At 47.4% G+C, this 25,318-nt stretch overlaps 1 protein-coding gene across 1 annotated transcript; it reads right to left on the reverse strand.

Annotated features, from left to right (window-relative positions):
* Positions 1 to 7,513: 7,513 nt before the first annotated feature.
* Positions 7,514 to 24,910, reverse strand: LOC134570858 (fibroblast growth factor receptor substrate 2-like). Its single transcript, XM_063428842.1, has 6 exons — positions 24,859 to 24,910; positions 23,445 to 23,515; positions 19,177 to 19,363; positions 11,805 to 11,918; positions 8,617 to 8,765; positions 7,514 to 8,534 (listed from the first exon to the last, which is right to left on the reverse strand). The coding sequence occupies exons 2-6, from the start codon at positions 23,508 to 23,510 to the stop codon at positions 7,743 to 7,745; spliced, it is 1,308 nt and encodes a 435-aa protein (XP_063284912.1). The 5' UTR covers positions 23,511 to 23,515; positions 24,859 to 24,910; the 3' UTR covers positions 7,514 to 7,742.
* Positions 24,911 to 25,318: the final 408 nt, after the last annotated feature.

Raw genomic sequence — 25,318 nt, forward strand, 5'->3', positions numbered from 1 at the left:
TCTGAAAAGAGACCAACGCTCATTCAGTGTCTCCTTTTCCAAGGATACCTCCTCCCCTCATCCTGTCTCGGTTGGAGTTCCCCAAGGCTCTGTCCTTGTTCCCCTTCTATTTTCTCTTTATACTGCCTCTCTTGGTAAACTTATTGCCTCTTTTGGACTCCACTACAACCTGTACGCTGATGACACTCAGATATACTTCTCCTCCCCGGACCTCTCCCCTGCCGTCCTGCAACGTGTCACTGCTTGCCTTTCTTCCATCTCTGACTGGATGTCCTCACGCTTTCTGAAACTTAACCTCTCTAAAACTGTACTCATTGTCTTTCCTCCCCCTAATACTGATCCTCCTCTCTGGCTCTCCCTTCAAGTCAGTGATATCCACATAAGTCCATCCCTGCAAGCACGCGGTCTGGCGTCATACTTAACTCTGGTCTCACCTTTGAGTCTCACATCCAGTTTGTTGCCAAGTCCTGTAGGTTCCAACTCAAAAACATAGCCTGCATCCGCCCCTTTCTTACGCAAGATGCTACCAAGGAGCTTGTCCATGCTCTAGTACTACTGTACTTACTGTAACCCTCTCCTGATTGGTCTCCCCAAAAGCCGTATTGCCCCGCTACAGTCTGTAATGAATGCTGCAGCTAGACTGATTTTCCTCTCTAGTCGGTCCTCTCACACCTCACCCCTCTGCCAGTCCTTACATTGGCTCCCTGTATCATATAGGAGTCAATTCAAAGTGCTAACCCATACATTTAAAGCACTGAACATTTCTAGCCCCTCTTATATCTCTTCACTGATCCATAGGTATGCCCCTCCTCGTACCCTCCGCTCTGCCCGTGACCACCTCCTGACCGCTGCTCGCACCCATATGGCCAACTCGCGCTTGCAGGACCTCTCGCAGGCAGCTCCTTTCCTATGGAATAGCTTGCCTACTGCCATCAGACTCTCCCCTAGTCTTCAATCATTTAAGAAGGGCCTTAAAACCCATCTCTTCAGGAAAGCTTATGGCCTTCCAGAGTAATCTCTACCTTACATACCTGTCTCTTGCTCTCTCCTATGGGACAGTGCTTTGCTCTCTCCTCCAGCTCTGCTTCACTCCCACCCTATTTGATATTCCCTGTCCTAATGTTTCTAATACCCCACCTCCTATAGTCTGCAAACTCGTTTGAGCAGGGTCCTCTTCAACCTATTGTTCCTGTAAGTTTTCTTGTAATTGTCCTATTTAGAGTTACATCCCCCCTCTCAAAATATTGTAAAGCGCTACGGAATCTGTTGGCGCTATATAAATGGCAATAATAATAATAATAATCAAGTTCAGATTTCTCACATCTGTTTTTGCTGTTGAGCCAAAAGAAGGCTTCTTGACCCAAGAATGGCAATCAGATTTATCCTTGGATCAATAAGGTATTACCCCACAAATTATATCCTTGAATACTATGTTTTTGCAAGTATGCATCTAGTTGCTGTACAGACTCTGATATAACTACTTCTTCAGGCAGAGGATTCCACATTACTTACTGTAAAAAAATAAAATACAACTTTCCTTTGCCTTAGACCAAGGTGTGCCAAACAGGGCCACCACCAGAAATTCTGGGGCCCCTAACTGAGCTCAGGGTCTGAGCCCCTGGGGGCCCGCCTCCAAGACCGCCCACAGGGACCACCTCCAAATCCCGCCCACAGGAATACACACACAGACACAAACACATTCACTGATACAAAAGGACACAGATACACACACACATCTGGTGTACACCTCCGGTTTGTGCAGACCAAGAATTTTACTGCACACCTCAATCTCTACACAAACACACACACAGACACTCTTTCTGTGAGGCCCTAAACCACACACTAAAGTACCTAGCTTCACATAGTACATCAAAAACTCAAGCAGCTTCACCATACATTAATATTCCACTTCTGAGCACACACAAAAAAACACCTGTAAATGAAGCACAAACATGTTATTAAATTTGCTTGTACTGAGTAAAACAAACATACAGCATTTTCGCCAAGCGAGAACACTTCATTAGTGCTCTGCACATGGGATGACCTGGAGGGACATCAAACCAACATGGTCACTTTGTGAGGGCATGTACATCATTGTTGAAAACATGGCATGCCCCCTCTATCTCCACCCTGTCCTTTAAACCCTTAAATGCTGTACTTATGCCCTGCTTGCTCTAAAAAGTTAAGATAATTCAGAATGAAGAAAAGTTTGATTTCTTCCTTCTTTATCAGGCAACTAACATAGCAGGAGATAAGAACTTTGTGGCTTTGGCACCGACCGGGATGGCCGTCTAACCTGTGAGCTCCGCTCCAAACGCCCCGTGTAAAGAGCTCGTACAGCAGCCACACAGCCTCTCATGGGACGCACTCGCCGCCCGAAGCCTCCCCGGAACCCGAGGGGATCACAGTCCGGGTCTCACTCCGGACCTATAGACTGATTCCTCCACACTCAGCCCACCGCATGTGGTGGGGGGGGGGGAAAGAGTCCCAAGATGGCGCTGACCTCACCTGCTTCCCCGGCGGGCTCAGACCTCACGGCATTTGACAGGATTGGTGAGGAGCTGAGGAGCATGGCTGCAGCTATGGCCACCAAGACTGACCTACAGCTACTTACCTCCACGATCCAGGAGGCGGTGCGGGCGGAGGTGGCAGGTCTGCGAACTGAGTTGAGTGCACAGAAGGGCCGCATACACACACTAGAGCACGCGGCTGAGGCCCAGACAGCCCAAATTACTGCCTCTGATGGGGCGGTCGCAGGACCCACGTCTGTGAGTGTGGGTGTGTGACTTTGAGGGGAATCCCTTGGTCATGTCTGGGCCTGGAACGCGCGTGAGCATGGCCTATCGCCAGGCTCCCCTGACTGTCCTCACCCTGAACTGCAGGGGATTGAACATCCCGGAATATAGGTTGCATCTCTTGAGAGTCCTGCGGAGGGACCGTGTGTCGGTTGCCCTCTTACAGGAAACACATTTTAAGGAAGGCAGGCTCCGAGACTCTCGGATCGCTTGCACCCGACCGCATACATATGCAACTACCCCATGGCTCGTAAAGCAGGAGTAGTTATCCTACTTGCAGCGGAATTGCAGTTCCGGGAACTTGGCGGATGGAAGATCGGGATGGCAGGTTCCTTTTTATAAAAGGCATCACAAGACATACACTGTCGCTTCCCTATATGTTCCCAACCGTAGACAAGCACGGTTCATCAGGAGAACCCTGGTTGATTTAGAGAACTTCGTGGAGGGAAGCCTCATAGTGGGAGGGGACTTTAACGCTCCACTCGACCCGCTACTCGACTCTTCCTCCGGGCATAGCTGCATCTCCCAACTGCATATTCACTCTATTCGTAAAGCTCCGAGGGATATGAGACTAGCAGACTGCTGGAGGTCTCTCTATCCTGATGTCAAGGATTATACACACTATTCAGCAATGCACGACCAATATTCCCGTATCGACTACGTATTCATTAGACAGGAGGGTTTGACCCACCTGCTGGGCACAACAATTGGACCATCAACATGGTCTGACCATGGCCCGGTCCAGGTGATGCTCCAATTGCCGTTGTTTTGTCCTTCTACTTGGACGTGGCGCCTTAATGAGTCGCACCTTCTTGACCCTGCGGTTAGAGAACAAATCCAACAAGCCCTGGACCGCTATTTTTTTGATAATGAGACCGCAGACATGTCTCCTACTCCGATCTGGGAAGCTCACAAGAGCGTAATCCAGGGTACATTCATACATATAGCCTCTCTCAAAAAGGAGTCTCAACATAAACGGACACAATCGTTGCCCATATACAGGGAACTACTGCAAGCCAGACGTCAACTGACGGAACTCCTCACACATCGCCATCTCCGGTCACTCCAATATTCCAGGAGCTTCTTCTATGCTCACGCGAATAAGGGGGTGTAGCAGAATGGACCCTGCTACCGTATTCTTATACTGGCTCCGGACTGTCTGTACCCCCATTCTCCCCTCCTCATTGTACCTTATGTTTGGGAGTTACAATAACTGTGCAAGACATACTCCCCTTACTTGGAACTCTATGCTTTTTCCCTGTTTTACCTGGCCGTTTGTGTAAATTCAGACCACCCAGATATGGAGTGTGCCGCTCATTAACACCATTCACACCTCCATAAACCACAATCACATGAACGTTCTAAGCGGTCGGCTGGATGGTTGCCGTTCGTATAGACGAGCATGTGGTGGCCGCCATCTTGAGACACGAACAAAGGCAGCTGTGTTTGGTCATCGAGTGCGTGGAACTAAAAATCGGACACTGTGTTAGTTTATATACATCTAGTTTTTATGTAAAAGAAATAACTTCAAATAGGAATTCCAGGTAGAGTGCTTTATTTTAATAGTAGCTCAAGTCTAATAAAATATAAGTAACTTACAAAGAAAGTCCAAAATTTCCCCTTGCCCCCTTTGGGTGGTGTGTCGAAAACCACTTCGCCACTGGTTTTTGGAGAGGACTTTTGGCCAGCCTTTTGACTTGGGATTATGGCCCTGTGACTTATTGGGTTTTAAGGCACTGTTTCTGCCCCTTTAAATACTATTGGAAAGGATTTGCAATTTTGAAGTGGCCACCATTCGAACACGGCGGCGCCCATTTTATTCAGTCAAACAAGGTCAGCGGGGGTTTTGTCGTCGAGTTCATGGAATTCAAATCGGACATCTTGTCCGGGAGTCGAACGGTGTTTGGCAATTCGAACGGCACTTTCACATTGACTATGTGCATGAACGGTTCCCTACGACTATTCGAACTGAACTTAGACATTGAAAATAGACAGGCGGCACAACCTAATTCTCTGGAACCGTTTTGGGCATGAAAATGTGCGTGCGGTCAGCAATAAGAGACTTCCAGGAATTTACTGAACCCCTGCTCTGATCTAGGTGATTTTTGGATATGTGGTTCACCCAGATCAGGGCTATCAGGGGATGTAAGATGGTGATATGTGGGGATTATAGTGATACTGGGTGTTTTCTGTATTTTGGCAAAAATGTGTGTTTGCCTGCCTGCGAATAATTAGCTGCTTTAATTATATCACAGGCAGAGGGGAGGGATTGTGTAATGTATGTGGGAGTGTCGTTCCTTGTTACATGGTTTTTATTGGCTTACATGTTGTGTGTCTTGGTGCACCTTTGCTGTAAAACTTTTATAAAAGACCAGTGTGTGCCATTAAACTTTCTGTTCTATTTTACCCTCAGTACTGAGTTCTGCCTATTTGGGGGGGGGGGGGGGGGGGGGGGGGAACTGCTACAAGGGATTGCTATGCTCTTCATACTCCCTTGAATAATAAGAGCTGTTCCTGCTTCGCTTTCTGAAGGAAGAGAAGTTTACCCACTGGAGTCTGGAGCCTTGTCGTAGGTCCAGGGTGTGTAGGAGACAGCGAGACCCCAACCAAGCTGTGGTGGTTTGTGGGGTCTGTAGTAGTTATAGTGTGCGGTGCGGTGCTGATGGTCCTCGGTGAGCACTAGGAGCATCAGTCGGTGCAGGTACCCAACCGGGGTACAGGAAGTTCCGTTACGGGTGGCATTTGTGGGGTTCTTCATTCTAGGAGCCTCCTGTAGAGGTTGGAAGTCTGCACAGCATGTTAACGGTTCTTAGAACTGCATAAAATGATCTGTAGAATTGACCCATTTCCGGTCACTTCTCTATCTGTATTGATCATTCTTTCTAAACATACTGTTCTACCGCTTCCCCGTTTCTATTTCTTGCAAAATGACCAGCCTAACGTACGATAAAAAGTGGGTTATTATTAGCTTACTTTATCATAACCTATGCATAATGACCAATATATTTCCCTTAAACTTTTTATTAAGATGCTCTCCAGACCAGCATATTACATGAAAGGTTCTTAACTGCTTATTCATTCCAAGACTGCACATACACCTATGCATGAGGATATACTGTGCTATATTATAATATTCAGGTGGTTTTTGTTTGCAATAAAGACAGAAGAGGTTATAGAACATACCAGCTCCATATGGAGAATAACTAAGACAAAAAAAAAAAAATTTCACAGTGACCATTTATTCTACCTTTAAATAGGGACAAATGTTACAATTTTTGATAAAAATGTAAGAATTCTTGCTCTCAACAATTCACACACATTTGAAAAGACTAAAAAGCCAATCTACAGCAGAGTAAAACACACACACCAGGTTTATAACAGTTATAAACTAGCATGTAAAGGTCACCTTTAACAAAATTAGTTCCAATAAATGAAACACTGATGCAAATTTCAAATATTGGTTCATATCTCAAACTTTTGTACTCCAATACATTACAGAGCAAGAAAATAAAAATAAATAAATGGTCTAAAACCAATAACAATTTGAATTTACACTAACGGAAATATTTAAATGTTTAGACTTTTAAAATAAAATTTTACAATTGGAAAGCAAACACATCTTACAGCTCAATACAAATTGAAATTCATCATCTAGTTTTAAGCAATGATCTAAAGAAGCCGATCTTGAGCGGTCTGTATTGTCTTCAAATATGTCAGCCTACACAGGGATTTGTCCATGTCATGAATTAAGAATTGCTTGTAAAAAGTTATACTTTCAAATTTCATTCTGTTATTTGGCATTAGGATTTGTGGTCTATAAGGATTTGGAGGGGAAGGGTTTTGTTAAGTTGGGCTGTGGTTTTTTGGTGTATCTCCAGAAACTTTGTTTCTTAAAATATATTTTTCCCTACTTAAAACCACTTAGCCATCCGTACTCAATAGGTTACCGATTACCTCACTACATTATATATCAATTAGTTATATTACAAATTATCCAACAGTTATCCACTAGAGAGTGAATTCAAAATTAAATGGCAAACTTAAAGTCAAAATAGTGAAAACGAAAAAAAAATAAACATTCTCTAGAGAAGCTCTGCTTTTAGTTCAGCTACTCTGACCCTACAGTAGAAATCCTCTTTAGTAAATAAATCCCTGTTAAATAGTTACTCTAGCACATTTCAGGAATTAGATCAACAGATCTAGATAGCACAGATCCTTCCACTACAATACCCAACTTTAATTTCCCAGCATGCTCCTCTTCTTTTCCAGAGCACAGAGAACTAGAAATATCAATATGCCCATGATGACAACTTGGTCATGTCCAGTTGTACCACTGAGAATAGTGGACCAGTGTGGAAACACAAATGGCTCTCTGGCATGTCCAGTTGCAGTCTTTTGTGCCTTCTAATGGTGTTTTAATGACTGGTAAACAGGTATCAAATGCATACAAGGTTATGAATATATACACTAACAAAAACAAGAAGACCCATTTTCACTATTGATTTACCCATTTGAATAACAGGAAATTATACTTCATTTATACAGTCATCCTCCTGGATAAGCATAAACCTTACTTCAGTCCTTTCCAAGTTAATGAATGTATTTCTTGTTTTTAAACTACAAATACATAAGTTGTCATATATTTAGAACCACTTCACACAACCTTCTTTTCTTCATGGTAAACATAAGCAATCAAATCGCTTACATGATCGTATTAGAATGCTGACAATTGGTGCTTCTATACAGTAGATTATTACCTTGTTCACATTACACCATGATTACTATAATTTTATAATGAATTGATCAGTCTGACAGCACTCAGTTTAGCCTATGTCTTGAAGGGATTTAAAAAAAAAAAAAAAAAAAAAGGCCCACAAAAGAAAAGATCTGGTATCTCAGCAATGCTGTACTAGAGCATAGTTATGTGAGAAATTCTGTTTAGGTTAATCAAGCTGGAAGATGTTTGCAGTTGTGCCTGGTCTTTCTAGTGCCATCATCAGTTAGCCTTTGATTTTGAATACGCGATAATGCAACAGTTTTTTCTAAATCCAATTCTGCATAAGGTTTGCATCGTAGACTTGTAGCCCCTTGAAAGAAAGGGTCAGGGCTTACAGGTGTCTGTGGATTGTCTGAGTCACAGCTACTCTCAACATCAATATAGTTTAGCTTTGTCATTTCATGGGGATGTGATGTAATATCAAAGTTGAAATATGTAGCTGTGCAGTTCTCACTGTTTTGACCCAAAGAAAGTCTGTTCAGATAAGAAGAACGGAATATGTTTATTTCAGTTGCTGAAGACACCTTAAGTTCCAAACTGTGCTTTTCTTCAGACACTGAAGGACTTGATGGCCGGCTCTCCGAGCCTACTGCAGACAGTGTTGAAACACAATTTGTAGTCTGAGAGTCAGAGCTACTGACATCCGAAATTATACTTCTTGACCCCTCACTATGAAGTGCACTGATATTCTCATAACCCATTCTTCTTATACAAGAGGACAACTTGTGCTCATCAACATCGTAGTCTATGCACTCTAGGTGCCCAGTTTCTCTTTCCATTTGGTTTTTAAGTGCAAATAATGGTTTTTGATAGTTTCTGGGCTCTGGATACTCCATAGGAACCTCATAGTAACTGTGGGTAGAAGATGTTTGACTGATACCAGTATCCAAGGTGTTCCGATCCAGGGTTTTAGGATACCTGTGCCTCCCTCTGTCTCCTTTAGAAGATGTAGGTGTGTAAAACTAAAAGAATAAATAAAACACACATAAGAATTTACAATATGGAAGACAAGATTTTGAGCAAATTAATAGAAAATATCCTCACTTGTTCTGAAGTGTGTGTGGAAATACCATCAAAATCATGTGGGCGCTCACTCCCAACAGGTTCAGGTCTTTTTGAGATTGGGATAACAGGTGAAGAGCTTGGATAAAATGTGCAGGACTTGTATCTATAAGGTAAACCATGTTCATCATCTATGTGGATATAAAAAAGAAGGAATAAATGGGAGTTTTAACACTTTAGCATTGTTAAAACCAAAAAGCACCACATTAAATATCACAGAAAGCTCTAACCCACAACAACTCTTCCCCATGCAAACATTTGCCTCTTTTCTATAAAGCAATGTGTTTTCTTCCATAATTATTCTTAACTGTAAGAAAATACTCTTAAGAGATTAAATGCAAGTTAAACACCTAGAGAGTCATGGTAGCCTGGGTAAAACTAGTGTTCAAGGGTTACTGTAACCCTTTTTCCTGTATGAGAGATATATATATATCACCTCTCCCCCTGCAGTCAGTGGAGTCGTCCAGCCTCTCCTGATGATGTCAGTAGGAGGGGGCGTGACTTTCTCTGCTCTTCTCACAGGACCGCTGGGGAGCAGAGGAAGCCACGCCCCCTCCTCCTGACATCATCAGGAGAGGCCGGCTTACTCCACTGACTGCAGGCTGCAGGTTCCAGATCCTGTCCCACCCCTCCTGGCCCAAGGTAAGCCTCAGGGAGGGGGGAAGGCACTTTATTTTTGATTTTTTTTTTCCCTTTCCCCAGTCCCTGTCCCCCTCCCCAGTCCCTGTCCCCCTAGTTAAGGCCCTGCCCCCCCTCCTCAGTCCCTGTCCCCCTCCCCAGTCCCTGTCCCCCTAGTTAAGGCCCTGCCCCCCCTCCTCAGTCCCTGTCCCCCTATTTAAGGCCCTGTTCCCCCTCCTCAGTCCCTGTCCCCCTATTTAAGGCCCTGTCCCCCCTCCTTAGTCCCTGTCTCCCTCCTTAGTCCTTTTCCCCAGTCCATGCCCCCCTCCTCAAGCCCTATCCCCTTACTCAGTCCCAGTCCCCCTCCTCAGTCCCTGTCCCCCTATTTAAGGCCCTGTCCCCCCTCAGTCCCTGTCCCCCTATTTAAGGCCCTGTCCCCCTATTTAAGGCCCTGTCCCCCCTCCTCAGTTCCTGCCCCCCTCCTTAGTCCCTTTCCCCAGTCCATGCCCCCCTCCTCAAGCCCTATCCCCTTACTCAGTTCCTGCCCCCCTCCTTAGTCCCTTTCCCCAGTCCCTGTCCCCCTCCTCAGTCCCTGTCCCCCTCCTCAGTCCCTGTCCCCCTCCTCAGTCCCTGTCCCCCTCCTCAGTCCCTGTCCCCCTCCTCAGTCCCTGTCCCCCTCCTCAGTCCCTGTCCCCCTCCTCAGTCCCTGTCCCCCTCCTCAGTCCCTGTCCCCCTCCTCAGTCCCTGTCCCCCTCCTCAGTCCCTGTCCCCCTCCTCAGTCCCTGTCCCCCTCCTCAGTCCCTGTCCCCCTCCTCAGTCCCTGTCCCCCTCCTCAGTCCCTGTCCCCCTCCTCAGTCCCTGTCCCCCTCCTCAGTCCCTGTCCCCCTCCTCAGTCCCTGTCCCCCTCCTCAGTCCCTGTCCCCCTCCTCAGTCCCTGTCCCCCTCCTCAGTCCCTGTCCCCCTCCTAAGTCCCTGTCCCCCTCCTAAGTCCCTGTCCCCCTCCTAAGTCCCTTTCCCGAGTCCCTGTCCCCCTATTTAAGGCCCTGTCCCGTTACTCAGTCCCTGTCCCTTTCCTCAGCCCCTGCCCCCTCACTCAGTCCCTGTCCCCCTCAGTCCCTGTCCCCCTCCTAAGTCCCTGTCCCCCTCCTAAGTCCCTTTCCCGAGTCCCTGTCCCCCTATTTAAGGCCCTGTCCCGTTACTCAGTCCCTGTCTCCCTCCTCAGTCCCTGTCCCTTTCCTCAGCCCCTGCCCCCTCACTCAGTCCCTGTCTCCCTCCTCAGTCCCTGCCCCCCTCCTCAAGCCCTGTCTCCCTCCTCAGTCCTTGCCCCCCTCCTCAGTCCCTGTCCCTTTCCTCAGTCCCTGTCCCCCTCCTCAAGCCCTGTCTTCTTACTCAGGCCCTGTCCCCCTCCTCAGCCCCTGCTCCCTTCATCAGCCCCTGCCCCCCTCCTCAGCCTCTGTCCCCCTCCTCAGCCCATGGCCCCTTCCTCAGCCCATGGCCCCCCTCCTCCTAAGCTCCTGTCCCTCTTCCTCAGCCCTGCCACCTTACTCAGCCCATGGCCCCTTCCTCAACCCATGTCCCCCCCCCCCTCCTCCTCCTAAGCTCCTGTCCCTTTTCCACAGCACTGTCACCTTACTTAGCCCCTGTCCCCCTCCTCAGCCCCTGTCCCCCTCCTCAGCCCCTGTCCCCCTCCTCAGCCCCTGTCCCCCTCACTCAGCCCCTGTCCCCCTTACTCAGCCCCTGTCCACCTTACTCAGCCCCTGCATACGAGCATCAGCCCCTGTCCCCCTCCTCAGTCCCTGCCCCTCTTCTTCAACCCTGCCCCTCTTCCTCAGCCCCTGCCCCTCTTCCTCAGCCCCTGCCCCTCTTCCTCAGCCCCTGCCCCTCTTCCTCAGCCCCTGTCCCTCTTCCTCAGCCCCTGTCCCTCTTCCTCAGCCCCTGTCCCTCTTCCTCAGCCCCTGTCCCTCTTCCTCAGCCCCTGTCCCTCTTCCTCAGCCCCTGTCCCTCTTCCTCAGCCCCTGTCCCTCTTCCTCAGCCCCTGTCCCTCTTCCTCAGCCCCTGTCCCTTTCCTCAGCCCATCAGTTCCTGTCCCTTTCCTCAGCCCCTCAGTTCCTGTCCCTTTCCTCAGCCCCTATCCCTTACCTCAGCCCATGTCCCCTTCCTCAGCCCATGCCCCCCTCCCCCCCCCCACCCTCCTAAGCTCCTGTCCCTCTTCCTCAGCTCCTGCCCCCCTCCTCAGCCCCGTGCCCTTACTCAGCCCCTGCATACAAGCGTATAATTTTTGGGGGGTGAGGGGGGGGAGGGGAGTGGATCTGGGGTGAGTTCCTGCACTTTTTTACCCAGGACTTGACCCCTGAGTAAAAGCATAAGTGATCATTGTGGTTGGAGTAACTCTTTAAAAGGAGTTTTAGGTACAAATGTGCCAAGTCAAGCACAAGACTGTTTGGTGACTAAATAATTAAAATAAGCAATCACTGGTATCCAGAACTATAAGTTCTTAAATCCGTTTGTCTATATAGGAATTTCTATAAAAAGTTTTACAACAAAGAGCTTACATGTATGACTTTCCCAGTCTGTGTCAGAGATTATGCTTATCCGGTTTTTCTGCATTGAACTCTTTAACATGTGAAACAACTCCTCTGCACGGCTACAGCTAAAGCCAAATATTCCTATATTAACAAATAGAAAAACATTATTAATATGGCAAAACATTTCTCGTATTCCATGGTTTCTTTTTTTTTAAAGGAATATTCCAGTCCTCCTCCCTCTGCCCCAATGCATTAAATAAGGAGATCTACTTTTTTTGCATGATGCTACAGGAAAGGTTGATGAGGTTGTAGACAGGCACTCTTATTGAATATGTGCGTAAGGTGTGTGGGCAGGATTTGGAAATATGCAATGAAAGTAAATAAGGAGGTATAGCTACATAGTGAGTGTATATATATATATATATATATATATATGTCTAGCCAGCTCCTTGGTTTTGCACCGCCCCCTGTCACAGGTGTCTCATCTCAGGACCCTATTTAAGTCTTGTACTGCAGAGAACTAGAGATGGAAGGATTTCCCCAAGTGAGTAGCTCATTTAGTAGACAGTTGGCAGTGAGAGTAGGACCTGCCAAAGATGGGGTACATTGACGTTTGTGGCAGGCTTATGCAATGCCTAGATTAGGTGTTTTTAATAAAACTAGTTAAATCTGTCAGCATCAAAGTAGCTGTTTAGTTGATAAGTGAGTGCGCTGGATTTCTATTTTTATAGCTACATAGCCTGGCATACACGGTAAACAAAAATTAGCATTTTGGTTGGCCAAAAAAAGTTTGTAAATAAAAAATAAACAATTTACCAAATAATAAAGCTATAGATAAGTAAAAAAATAAAGTAAAATTAAATATATATGTCTTCTATATGTGTTTCCTCATGAATTTGATTAGTTATCCTTTAAGGGAATAAATGCAAAAGAGAGAAGATGTGTCAGTCACTAGGAATTTAATGTAGTCAGGTGGTAGGAGCATTTTTTTGTGGAAAGCCAGAAAAACCTTAACCCCTTCAGGACCGCTGACGGTTCAGGACCGTCAGCGGTAAAACGTGCGTTTGGACCGCTGACGGTCCTGAACCGTCATAACGGTATGGGGCTACTTACCTGATCGCCGTCGGTCCCACGGCGGCGATCAGCTCTCCTCCCGGTCCAGGGGGGTTGCCTGTCTGCCTGGGCAGTCCCTCCTCGGCAGATCAGGACCCCATGGCCATGTGATCACTCGATCACATGACCGCAATAGGGGTCCATGTGTCTGCCTGCAGGGGGACTGTCTGTGCTGACAGGCAGTCTCCCTGCAAGTGAAAAATCAAAAACAATCCGTGTAGTAAAAAAAAAAAATATATATATAATTAATATGTAATATGTATATATATATAAAAAAATGGAAAAAAGGTGCACTCACAGGTCTTCATCCAAGTGGTATTTTTATTCTTAGTTGTAGTTTACAAGTGTAGTAAAATAAATCAACGTTTCGACCCCATGCCGGGTCTTTTTGACGTCTACGTGTATATTTATGAAATTATTTATGTAATTATGTATGTGGACATATGTATATTTCGTATTATTTTTATTTATTTATACATAGATATATATATCATTACATTCTAAGTGTATTTTGATATAAATATATATATCAATATCAAAATACTGTTAGAATAAAATTGCATATATATTCGTGTGTAATTTAAATAAGTGTATTTTTATATTAATATACGTATATATAAATATAAAAATACACTTAGTATGACATACACACACACACACACATATATATATATATATATATATATATATATATATATGTATGTATGTGTGTGTATGTCATACTAAGTGTATTTTTATATATACGTATATTAATATAAAAATACACTTATATTTAAATTACACACGAATATATACAATATATATATGCAATTTTATTCTAACAGTATTTTGATATTGATATATATATTTATATCAAAATACACTTAGAATGTAATGATATATATATCTGTATAAATAAATAAAAATAATACGAAATATACATATGTCCACATACATAATTACATAAATAATTTCATAAATATACACGTAGACGTCAAATATATAAATATATATATATATATATATATATATATATATATATATATATATATATATATAAATTATACGTGCGTATTTATGTAATATTTTTACCTAATTAAGTAATTTTAATGATTGCAATTTGAGGGACCTGCCTGCCAACCCAGGCCGAAAGTCCAGATAATTTAATTTGCTAGCACTGTGTTTAACCCTGTAACTTTCTATGACACCCTAAATCCTGTACATGGGGGTACGGTTTTACTCGGGAGACTTCGCTGAACACAAATATTAGTGTTTCAAAACAGTAAAACATATCACCACGATGATATTGTCAGTGAAAGTGAAGTTTTTTGCATTTTTCACACACAAACAGCTCTTTCACTGAGGATATTATTGCTGTGATATATTTTACTGTTCTGATACACTAATATTTGTGTTTAGCGAAGTCTCCTGAGTATAACAGTACCCCACATGTAGAGGTTTTATAGTGTTTGTGAAAGTTACAGGGTCAAATATAAGGCTTGATTTTACTTTTTTTTTTTATTGAAATTTGTCGGATTGGTTAGGTTGCCTTTGAGAGCGTATGGTAGCCAAGGAATGAGAATTAGCCCCATGATGGCATACCATTTGCAAAAGAAGACAACCCAAGGTATTGCAAATGGGGTATGTTCAGCCTTTTTTAGTAGCCACCTAGTCACAAACACTGGCCAAAGTTAGCGTTTTTGCATTTTTAACACACAAACAAATATAAATGCTAACTTTGGCCAGTGTTTGTGACTAGGTGGCTACTAAAAAAAACTGGACATACCCCATTTTGAATACCCTGGGTTGTCTACTTTAAAAAAATATGTACATGTTAGGTGTGTTTCGGGGATTTATGACAGATAACGGTGTTACAATGTCACTATTGATACATTTAAAATATATATATATAGAAACAGCAATTTCCTACTTGTATTTATAGGCCTATAACTTGCAAAAAAAAAGCAATAAAGCATGTAAACACTGGTGTTTTTAAACTCGGGATAAAATTTTAAATCTATTTAGCAGTTTTTTTCATTTTCATTAGCTTTTGTAGATAAGTAAAAGATTTTTCAAGTAAAAGTCCAAAAACATGTTTTTTTTTTTTTTAATTTTTCACCATATTTTTTTAAATACAACATATGACATAATACAAATAATGGTATTTAAGGAAAGCCCTTCTCGTCGTGAAAAAAACAATATATAACTTGTATGGGAACCGTAAATGAGAGAGCGGAAAATTACAGCTAAACACAAACACCACAAAAGTGTTAAAACTGCTCTGGTCCTTAACGTACAAACATCGCAAAAACAGGCCGGTCCTTAAGGGGTTAAAGGGAAACTGTAGAGCCAGGATAACAAAGTTGTTCTCCTCGCACTATAGCTCCCTATAGTGCCCGCCTCCCTCCCTGTGGTGCAAAAGGGCTTAAAAAATAAAAACCTTCCATAACTTACCCGCCACCGTTCCACCCACGCCGACGTTAGCAACCTAATGCGCATACGCAGCAATGGCATGGGTAAGCTTAAATGTGCTAATGGCACTCATACAACGTCAGTGGCCTTGACTCCTCCATGACATTGCCGGGGGAGGAGAACTAAGCAGTGCCAAGGGAGTCTTAGTGCTGGAAAAAGGTATGTATTAAAAAAAAAAAAAAAAAAAGTTATGGTTTTAATCCTTTGTATGCAAAAGGAGTGGACTTAATACTGCTCTGGACAGGGACACTATAGCATTACCAATATCAATATGTGTTGCCAACACTGAAGTATTCCTTAAATTCTGACTTCCAGAACTTTAGGGGGAAGTTACTTATTAATGGTCTCTGATGGAAAACACAGTCTAGGAAGGGAATAGCATTTCAGGAACCAGGTCTCTGTGTGTGATTATACAATTAATACAGGAGGAACCACAACCACCCAGATTGCCTGTAATAGTTCTCAGTTTAACATGTAGTAATTCATTGCTCCAAAAAGGGGTGTAAAGTAGGGATCGACGGATATTGATTTTTTAGAGCAGATACCGATAATCTGAACTTTCAGGGAGATAGCCGATAACTTACCGATATGCTGTACATTTGCCATTTCGCTTACTTACCTTCCCAGCAGCTCCTTTCAGCTCCCCAGTGTTAATCTTGCGGCAAGAGCGTTGCGCAGAGCAACGCTCTGACAACAGCGGGACTCGCAAGTTTTACACAGGGAGCTACTGTGAAGGTAAGTAAGAGCTTGCTGCGGGCCCTCCAGGACTGCCAGGCTTGTCATGGGCCCGGCGGTCCTGGTATGTATTATCGGCAATATTAGTATCTATATTTGCCGATACCAATATTGCCGAAAATACAGAATATCGGCCGATAATATCAGCCAGAACGATAAAGGTTCCTCTTTGCGAGGCAGATGCTCTGGGCAATTGCCTGCCCTTGCGTTTAGCTCCACTGAGCTAGACCGTTCAAGAAGTGACAGGACCAGCTGCATGATTAACAGTCAGATTTCTATTAAAGTCTGTAAAACGACCCAGAAAGGTGCCTTGGCTGGTGGTCCTCCAGTTGGATACAGATCAAAGCCACTAAATTAACATTCAGAGAGCCATAGTTTGTTGTTTCTCAATATGAATACAATGTAAAGGTTTAAACACCTTTATATGGTCTCAGTTGTTATTGTTACATATATTTATTTCATGTTTGTTATATGAAAACTTAAAGGATCACTATATGGTCAGGAACACATACATGTATTCCTGACCCTATAGTGCTAAACCAACCATTTAGGTGGCTTTCCCCCCCCCATTTAAAGTTTAAAGCACACCTTATTTCCAGCACCATGCGGGTCTGCCGACGCTGGCTCCGCCCCCTTTGTGACATCAAAATGGACGATTTTTAGCCAATCCAATGCCGTTTTGGTCAATCAGGATGTATTGAATCAATGCATCTCTGAGGAAAATTCAGCGTCTCCATGCAGAGCGTGGGTGGGGATGCTGAATGGCAGGGCTGCCTACTGTGCAGCACGGAGCCAGGAAGCACCTCCAGTGGCCATCTGAGAAATGGCCACTAGGATGAGTCCCTAGGGGCAATGTAAACACTGTATTGTCTGTGTTCAATGTAAACACTACCTTTTCTCTGACATGAAAATGCCTGAAGGGAGCTATTATACTTAACAGAACAACTACATTAAGCTGTAGTTGTTCTGGTGACAATAGGGGGGTGAGACAGAAAAAAAAAATAATAAAAAAAAATCTGTAAAATGAAAACAAAACACGAAAAAACAAAAAGAGGACACACTTCACACAAACCACTTCAGCATAAATATTTCAATGGGAGGGACACATTGGATTGAATCAGAAATGATGATCTCTGCCAGATCAGGAGCAGTGGTTGCAGCAAACCGGATGTGTTGGGGATATAAAGTAGGTCATTATAATTGTATTACCTCTGTTGGTCCCTTAATCTACAAAGATAACACAACACTGACTTTAGGTATCCATGTTTGTATTCCTAACGTTAGAGTATTACTATAAGCCACGTGGCAAAGGCCATTCCGAGACCACTTTGAATTTCTGTGGGTCCATATTTTAAAACAGTGGATGATAGAAAATACTCTAAAAAGGATATCAGAGACTGAAGTATTTTTTTTAGATTACAGCATAGTCCATTCGAGTGATTTCTGAAGAAATTGACAGACGTGAGCTTTATGGGTAGCTACATTTGATGACTGTATGAATTCTCTTAATCATTTATGAATTCTTGGAAGACAGCTGGAGCATTACACAGGGCAAAGGACACATTAGTTAGTATACTTGTAATGCCTACTTCTGTTGCTGTATAGGCTCTGTCATATCTATTCAATGAGGATTTTCTAATTAAATTGAAAGGCAGGGAACATATGATTGTCCCCTTGCCACTGCAAACAAGACAAGCACATCGCCTTTGGAGGTCTTTGCAACATACAAAGAGATCCTGGAAAGTGAAAGTCACTTTGAAAGCAATGTATCCCTTCCTTGACACAAACAATGCTTATCTCCAGCTGCTTTTCTCTTATCCAGTAGTTGTGGGTTCATCTTAAGTTTTTTTATGGAGAGTAAAAAATGGGTCGCAAGAGAATACTGAGAACGGGCAGCAACTGAAATAGCCTGCCCTTCGGTCGGTCACCGCTCAGTTCTCAAGCTGTTTTTTGCTCATCTTGTGCCATTACAGAGAGAACTTCTCTGAAACATATCAGACGGGTCCCACCCATACGGGCAGTCCAGATCCGAAATGCCAGCAAGTTCCCTCTGCACGAGAGACACAGCAACCCCAGACGATCGTTTCAGCCTTGTAAGGCATCATCAGTGAGGCATAGCTGATATCTCCCTAGGCACCGTGAGCACCGTTTATGGTTTTATTTTTATTATTTTAGCTAGACAATCCCAGGCATTATCGCACCAAGCTGAGAAAGCTCCATGAGCAACAGTATTAAACTAGAGGTTCTTAAAAATGTGGGAGTCATTGGGTCCACATGCTATGCAGGTAGTATCCATTTTTGCAATGGTTGAAACATACCACACATTCATCATGACCCAGGCAACTAGTCACATTATATTGTTTTCTGTAGCAGCAATGCTTTTCAGTAGAGTTTTTGGAAAACAAAAATTCTAAAACGCATGTCTGCCATATTGATTGTGTAGATCACATTAAGGTTTACACTTTCAAGTCCTTTGCTACTCACCAGGCCTACAAGTTACTTGCCACTGCAAGTCTGGGGTTTTTACTAACCAAGGCTGAATTTTCATTGGTCACTGGCTAGTGGACATGTGAAAACATTGAGTCCTGTATTTATATATTTGTCGAAAAATAAATAACTTGGGTAATTTAAATGGTCAAAGGTAGCATCAGGCTATAATAACCTATGGGTAACTTGGTTTCCAACAGTTTATATCCCGTAAGATGGAGGATTAAATTAGTCTCATAGCACTATTAAACATGGAATCATAGAGGTCAAGGTAATTTATGTCAGGTTGTGCAAGGACAGACTGGCATACAGTATACAACCTGTGTTGTGTTTTCTTTCGATTTACTGTTTAGTTGTTCAACATCAGATAATTTTCCTTTCAGCTAACTGGTAAAGTGCAATTACAGGAATGTTTTGCTCACCTATTCATAAGAACAGACAACTTAAACAATGGAAATTAACTATTGTCATTATCATGCCACCTTTTCTCCCCATTGTTCAGGATATATCCAGTCTGAGGATGCACCATCTAACCTAAATCTCAACTTGAAAAACTATAGAAACCAAGCAACATGATTAATTCCTGAAAAAATAAAATGCAAATCAGATGTACCTTCTCCAGTCTGACACCTTTTACCACAGACAAAAGAAAAGAGGTTGGAATCGTATCCATATTTCAACAAGCTGACGAAGGGCCACTTAACAAACCCTCCTTTTTCAAGATGAAAATCTAAGGAGGTGTCTGTGAGTTCCATAACTCCAGGGCATATCTTCTTACCGTCATCATTCACATTTATTACCTGGAGAGAGAGAAGAGAGAAAAAAAAAGTTGCAATGTAAAATAAAAAAGCGTGCTAATTATTTTCTAGACATACACACTATTTCATATTAATAGGGTGAATTTAAAACTTCACTACAAAAAAGTGCTTTTGGCACTTTTAAAATCGTAATAAAGGGCTCAGGCGGTATACAAATTACAAAAGTATACAGTACATTTATTAAACACTTAAAATAGGCAGAAAACCAGCAGTTACACCCCCACCCCCCACCCAATAATAATTTTAAATCAATAGAAAAGAGGGGGAGAGGCACCCGTGAGGGCGCAGGGGAGGGAAAGAGAAGAGGCACCAGGGGGGGGGGGGGGGGAGAGAAGAGGCACCGGGGGGGGAGAAAGAAAAGAGGCACCGGGGGGGGGAGAAAGAAAAGAGGCACCGGGGGGGGGAGAAAGAAAAGAGGCACCGGGGGGGGGAGAAAGAAAAGAGGCACCGGGGGGGGGGAGAAAGAAAAGAGGCACCGGGGGGGGGAGAAAGAAAAGAGGCACCGGGGGGGGGGAGAAAGAAAAGAGGCACCGGGGGGGGGGAGAAAGAAAAGAGGCACCGGGGGGGGGGAGAAAGAAAAGAGGCACCGGGGGGGGGAGAAAGAAAAGAGGCACCGGGGGGGGGAGAAAGAAAAGAGGCACCGGGGGGGGGAGAAAGAAAAGAGGCACCGGGGGGGGGAGAAAGAAAAGAGGCACCGGGGGGGGGAGAAAGAAAAGAGGCACCGGGGGGGGGAGAAAGAAAAGAGGCACCGGGGGGGGGAGAAAGAAAAGAGGCACCGGGGGGGGGAGAAAGAAAAGAGGCACCGGGGGGGGGAGAAAGAAAAGAGGCACCGGGGGGGAGAGAAAGAAAAGAGGCACCGGGGGGGGGAGAAAGAAAAGAGGCACCGGGGGGGGGGAGAAAGAAAAGAGGCACCGGGGGGGGAGAAAGAAAAGAGGCACCGGGGGGGAGAAAGAAAAGAGGCACCGGGGGGGAGAAAGAAAAGAGGCACCGGGGGGGGGGGGGGAGAAAGAAAAGAGGCACCGGGGGGGGGGGGGGAGAAAGAAAAGAGGCACCGGGGGGGGGGGAGAAAGAAAAGAGGCACCGGGGGGGGGGGAGAAAGAAAAGAGGCACCGGGGGGGGGGGAGGAGGAGAAAGAAAAGAGGCACCGGGGGGGGAAAGAGGAGAGGCACCGGGGGGGGGGGAGGGGGAAGAGAAGAGGCACCGGGGGGGGGAGGGGGAAGAGAAGAGGCACCGGGGGGGGGGAGGGGGAAGAGAAGAGGCACCGGGGGGGGGGGGGAGGGGGAAGAGGAGAGGCACCGGGGGGGGAGGGGGAAGAGGAGAGGCACCGGGGGGGGGGGGAGAGAGAAAGAAAAGAGGCACCGGGGGGGGGAAAGAGGAGAGGCACCGGGGGGGGGAGGGGGAAGAGGAGAGGCACCAGGGGGGGGAGGGGGAAGAGGAGAGGCACCGGGGGGGGGGAGGGGGAAGAGGAGAGGCACCGGGGGGGGAGGGGGAAGAGAAGAGGCACCGGGGGGGGGAGGGGGAAGAGAAGAGGCACCGGGGGGGGGGAGGGGGAAGAGAAGAGGCACCGGGGGGGGGGGAGGGGGAAGAGAAGAGGCACCGGGGGGGGGAGGGGGAAGAGAAGAGGCACCGGGGGGGGGAGGGGGAAGAGAAGAGGCACCGGGGGGGGGGGGAGAGGAAGAGAAGAGGCACCGGGGGGGGGGGGGGGGAGAGGAAGAGAAGAGGCACCGGGGGGGGGGGGGGAGAGGAAGAGAAGAGGGACCGGGGGGGGGGGAGAGAGAAAGAGGAGAGGCACCGGGGGGGAGAGAGAAAGAGGAGAGGCACCGGGGGGGGAGAGAGAGAAAGAGGAGAGGCACCGGGGGGGGAGAGAGAGAAAGAGGAGAGGCACCGGGGGGGGAGAGAGAGAAAGAGGAGAGGCACCGGGGGGGGAGAGAGAGAAAGAGGAGAGGCACCGGGGGGGAGAGAGAAAGAGGAGAGGCACCGGGGGGGAGAGAGAGAAAGAGGAGAGGCACCGGGGGGGAGAGAGAGAAAGAGGAGAGGCACCGGGGGGGAGAGAGAGAAAGAGGAGAGGCACCGGGGGGGGAGAGAGAGAGAAAGAGGAGAGGCACCGGGGGGGGGGAGAGAGAAAGAGGAGAGGCACCGGGGGGGGGAGAGAGAAAGAGGAGAGGCACCGGGGGGGGGAGAGAGAAAGAGGAGAGGCACCGGGGGGGGGGGAGAGAGAAAGAGGAGAGGCACCGGGGGGGAGAGAGAGAGAGAGAAAGAGGAGAGGCACCGGGGGGGAGAGAGAGAGAGAAAGAGGAGAGGCACCGGGGGGGGAGAGAGAAAGAGGAGAGGCACCGGGGGGGGGAGAGAGAAAGAGGAGAGGCACCGGGGGGGTGCAGGGGGGGGCAAGAGGAGAGGCACCGGGGGGGTGCAGGGGGGGGCAAGAGAAGAGGCACGGGGGGGTGCAGGGGGGGCAAGAGAAGAGGCACGGGGGGGTGCAGGGGGGGCAAGAGAAGAGGCACGGGGGGGTGCAGGGGGGGGGCAAGAGAAGAGGCACCCGGGGGGGCGCAGGGGGGGAAGAGAAGAGGCACCCGGGGGGGCGCAGGGGGGGGGGGGAAGAGAAGAGGCACCTGGGGGGGGCGCAGGGGGGGGGGGGAAGAGAAGAGGCACCTGGGGGGGGCGCAGGGGGGCGCGAGAAGAGGCACCCGGGGGGGGGCGCGAGAAGAGGCACCCGGGGGGGGGCGCGAGAAGAGGCACCCGGGGGGGGGCGCGAGAAGAGGCACCCGGGGGGGGGGCGCGAGAAGAGGCACCCGGGGGGGGGGAGCTGGCGCACGGAGGCAGCCGGGAGTGGGGAGCGGGCGCACGGAGGCAGCCGGGAGCGGGCGCACGGAGGCAGCCGGGAGCGGGCGCACGGAGGCAGCCGGCGCACGGAGGCAGCCGGGAGCGGGCGCAAGGAGTGGGGAGCGGGCGCAAGGAGGCAGCCGGGAGCGGGGAGCGGGCGCAAGGAGGCAGCCGGGAGCGGGCGCAAGGAGGCAGCCAGGAGTGGGGAGCGGGCGCAAGGAGGCAGCCAGGAGTGGGGAGCGGGCGCAAGGAGGCAGCCAGGAGTGGGGAGCGGGCGCAAGGAGGCAGCCAGGAGTGGGGAGCGGGCGCAAGGAGGCAGCCAGGAGTGGGGAGCGGGCGCAAGGAGGCAGCCAGGAGTGGGGAGCGGGCGCAAGGAGGCAGCCAGGAGTGGGGAGCGGGCGCAAGGAGGCAGCCAGGAGTGGGGAGCGGGCGCAAGGAGGCAGCCAGGAGTGGGGAGCGGGCGCAAGGAGGCAGCCAGGAGTGGGGAGCGGGCGCAAGGAGGCAGCCAGGAGTGGGGAGCGGGCGCAAGGAGGCAGCCAGGAGTGGGGAGCGGGCGCAAGGAGGCAGCCAGGATTGGGGAGCGGGCGCAAGGAGGCAGCCAGGATTGGGGAGCGGGCGCAAGGAGGCAGCCAGGATTGGGGAGCGGGCGCAAGGAGGCAGCCAGGAGTGGGGAGCGGGCGCAAGGAGGCAGCCAGGAGTGGGGAGCGGGCGCAAGGAGGCAGCCAGGAGGCCTTAATAGGACTCTTACATACTGTATACAAATTGCAATAAATAATCTTTTAAATTACATTTTAAAAGTGTGTGTCTCCCTGTGTTTGTGTCCAAACACAAGATCTGTTTCAGGTGCCAAAAGCTCTAGGTAAGCCTCTGGGTAGCAGGTGATAGAAGCCTGGCTGAAGTCAAGGACCTACATAAGAAGTGGAGGGGCTGACTGACCAGGTGCATTGTTTGGGGTTATATTTTGTTTGCAATTTAATCATTTTGGACCTATTTGCACCATAACTGAAGTTATAGTGGTGCCTGGAATGGTTCTTTAAAATGTTTAAGATTACAAAACACACATTAGCAATATATACTTTGGAATCAGCAAATACCAGTTTCAATCTAATTCAGCTCAATAATTACTGAAGGTGCAAATATCACACACAAACAAGATGACTGGATCATGCTTTGCCAAGTTTACAGAAGCCAATATTCTAGAAAATATATATTTATTTTTTTTACACAAAACACTAACATTTACCTTAAATCTCTTTTCAGCATTGTCAGTATCACAGAACTTGATCTTGCTACCGAGGCAAAGTCCCATGGCTCCTAGAAGCAAATCACACCAAAAATGCTTTACTGTTGTGGTTTAATAGATTACCATTAATTAATAATTAAGCAGTATTAAACAATTACAGAAAACAGCAAAGGGCCTTTGGGTAATGGGAGATCAGGCGCAAGGATTTTTGGCTACTACTAGTCTTCTGCCCCTTCTTTGTGCAGAACTCATAAAAACATTTGCCAAGTACCCAGAAAGGCTGAGTGAGAGCCACACAGTTATGACTCCCACACCCACATGGTCCCCTCACTTAGTGCTGTGAGTGGCTGTTAGGGCAGTGTGTGAGTGGCTGTTAGGGCAGTGTGTGAGTGGCTGTTAGGGCAGTGTGTGAGTGGCTGTTAGGGCAGTGTGTGAGTGGCTGTTAGGGCAGTGTGTGAGTGGCTGTTAGGGCAGTGTGTGAGTGGCTGTTAGGGCAGTGTGTGAGTGGCTGTTAGGGCAGTGTGTGAGTGGCTGTTAGGGCAGTGTGTGAGTGGCTGTTAGGGCAGTGTGTGAGTGGCTGTTAGGGCAGTGTGTGAGTGGCTGTTAGGGCAGTGTGTGAGTGGCTGTTAGGGCAGTGTGTGAGTGGCTGTTAGGGCAGTGTGTGAGTGGCTGTTAGGGCAGTGTGTGAGTGGCTGTTAGGGCAGTGTGTGAGTGGCTGTTAGGGCAGTGTGTGAGTGGCTGTTAGGGCAGTGTGTGAGTGGCTGTTAGGGCAGTGTGTGAGTGGCTGTTAGGGCAGTGTGTGAGTGGCTGTTAGGGCAGTGTGTGAGTGGCTGTTAGGGCAGTGTGTGAGTGGCTGTTAGGGCAGTGTGTGAGTGGCTGTTAGGGCAGTGTGTGAGTGGCTGTTAGGGCAGTGTGTGAGTGGCTGTTAGGGCAGTGTGTGAGTGGCTGTTAGGGCAGTGTGTGAGTGGCTGTTAGGGCAGTGTGAGAGTGGCTGTTAGGGCAGTGTGTGAGTGGCTGTTAGGGCAGTGTGAGAGTGGCTGTTAGGGCAGTGTGTGAGTGGCTGTTAGGGCAGTGTGTGAGTGGCTGTTAGGGCAGTGTGTGAGTGGCTGTTAGGGCAGTGTGTGAGTGGCTGTTAGGGCAGTGTGTGAGTGGCTGTTAGGGCAGTGTGTGAGTGGCTGTTAGGGCAGTGTGTGAGTGGCTGTTAGGGCAGTGTGTGTTGTAGTGTGTGGATACAAGCTATGGAGAGTGTCAGGGGGTACAGTATGGCCCGAAGTGGGAGCAGCAGGGATAGGGGTTGTGATGGGGAACAGGAGTCCCATTTAACCTATACAGCCTACATATGCCACTGCCCTTCTCATCCTCAATGCTGGTCTCTCCACCAGCTCCCATTTCCCCTTATTAAAAAGGAGCATACCTGGTGTGTGCTGTCTCTGCTAGCCCTAACCTATCCTGCTGCGGCTGCTGCTTATCCACTTAGCCCAGGTGCACTCTGCAGGAGATGAAAGCACAGGAAGTGATGTCACTTTCCATCCCCAGGTCCCGCCTCTTCCTCTCACACAGCACCTCAGAGGAGACCTAACCCAGAGACAATATAACCACAACACAATCACTGCTAGGGCTCACTCAGAGAAAGGGTTGGGGGGTCAATTACAGTGTGGTAGGTTGCAGATACCCTGCTACCTATGGCTGGAATATATGTGTGGAATTATACATTTGGTGTTGGGGAGATCTCTGGGGCTGGTGGGGGAGAGGGAATGAGACAAATGGAGGGGGAGGGGCTGGTGGGGGAGAGGGAATGAGACAAATGTTGGGGGAGGGGCTGGTGGGGGTGAGGGAATGAGACAAATGGAGGGGGAGGGGCAATGAGACAAATG

Source organism: Pelobates fuscus, chromosome 8 (assembly GCF_036172605.1).
Source record: "Pelobates fuscus isolate aPelFus1 chromosome 8, aPelFus1.pri, whole genome shotgun sequence".
Lineage (NCBI taxonomy): Eukaryota > Metazoa > Chordata > Amphibia > Anura > Pelobatidae > Pelobates > Pelobates fuscus.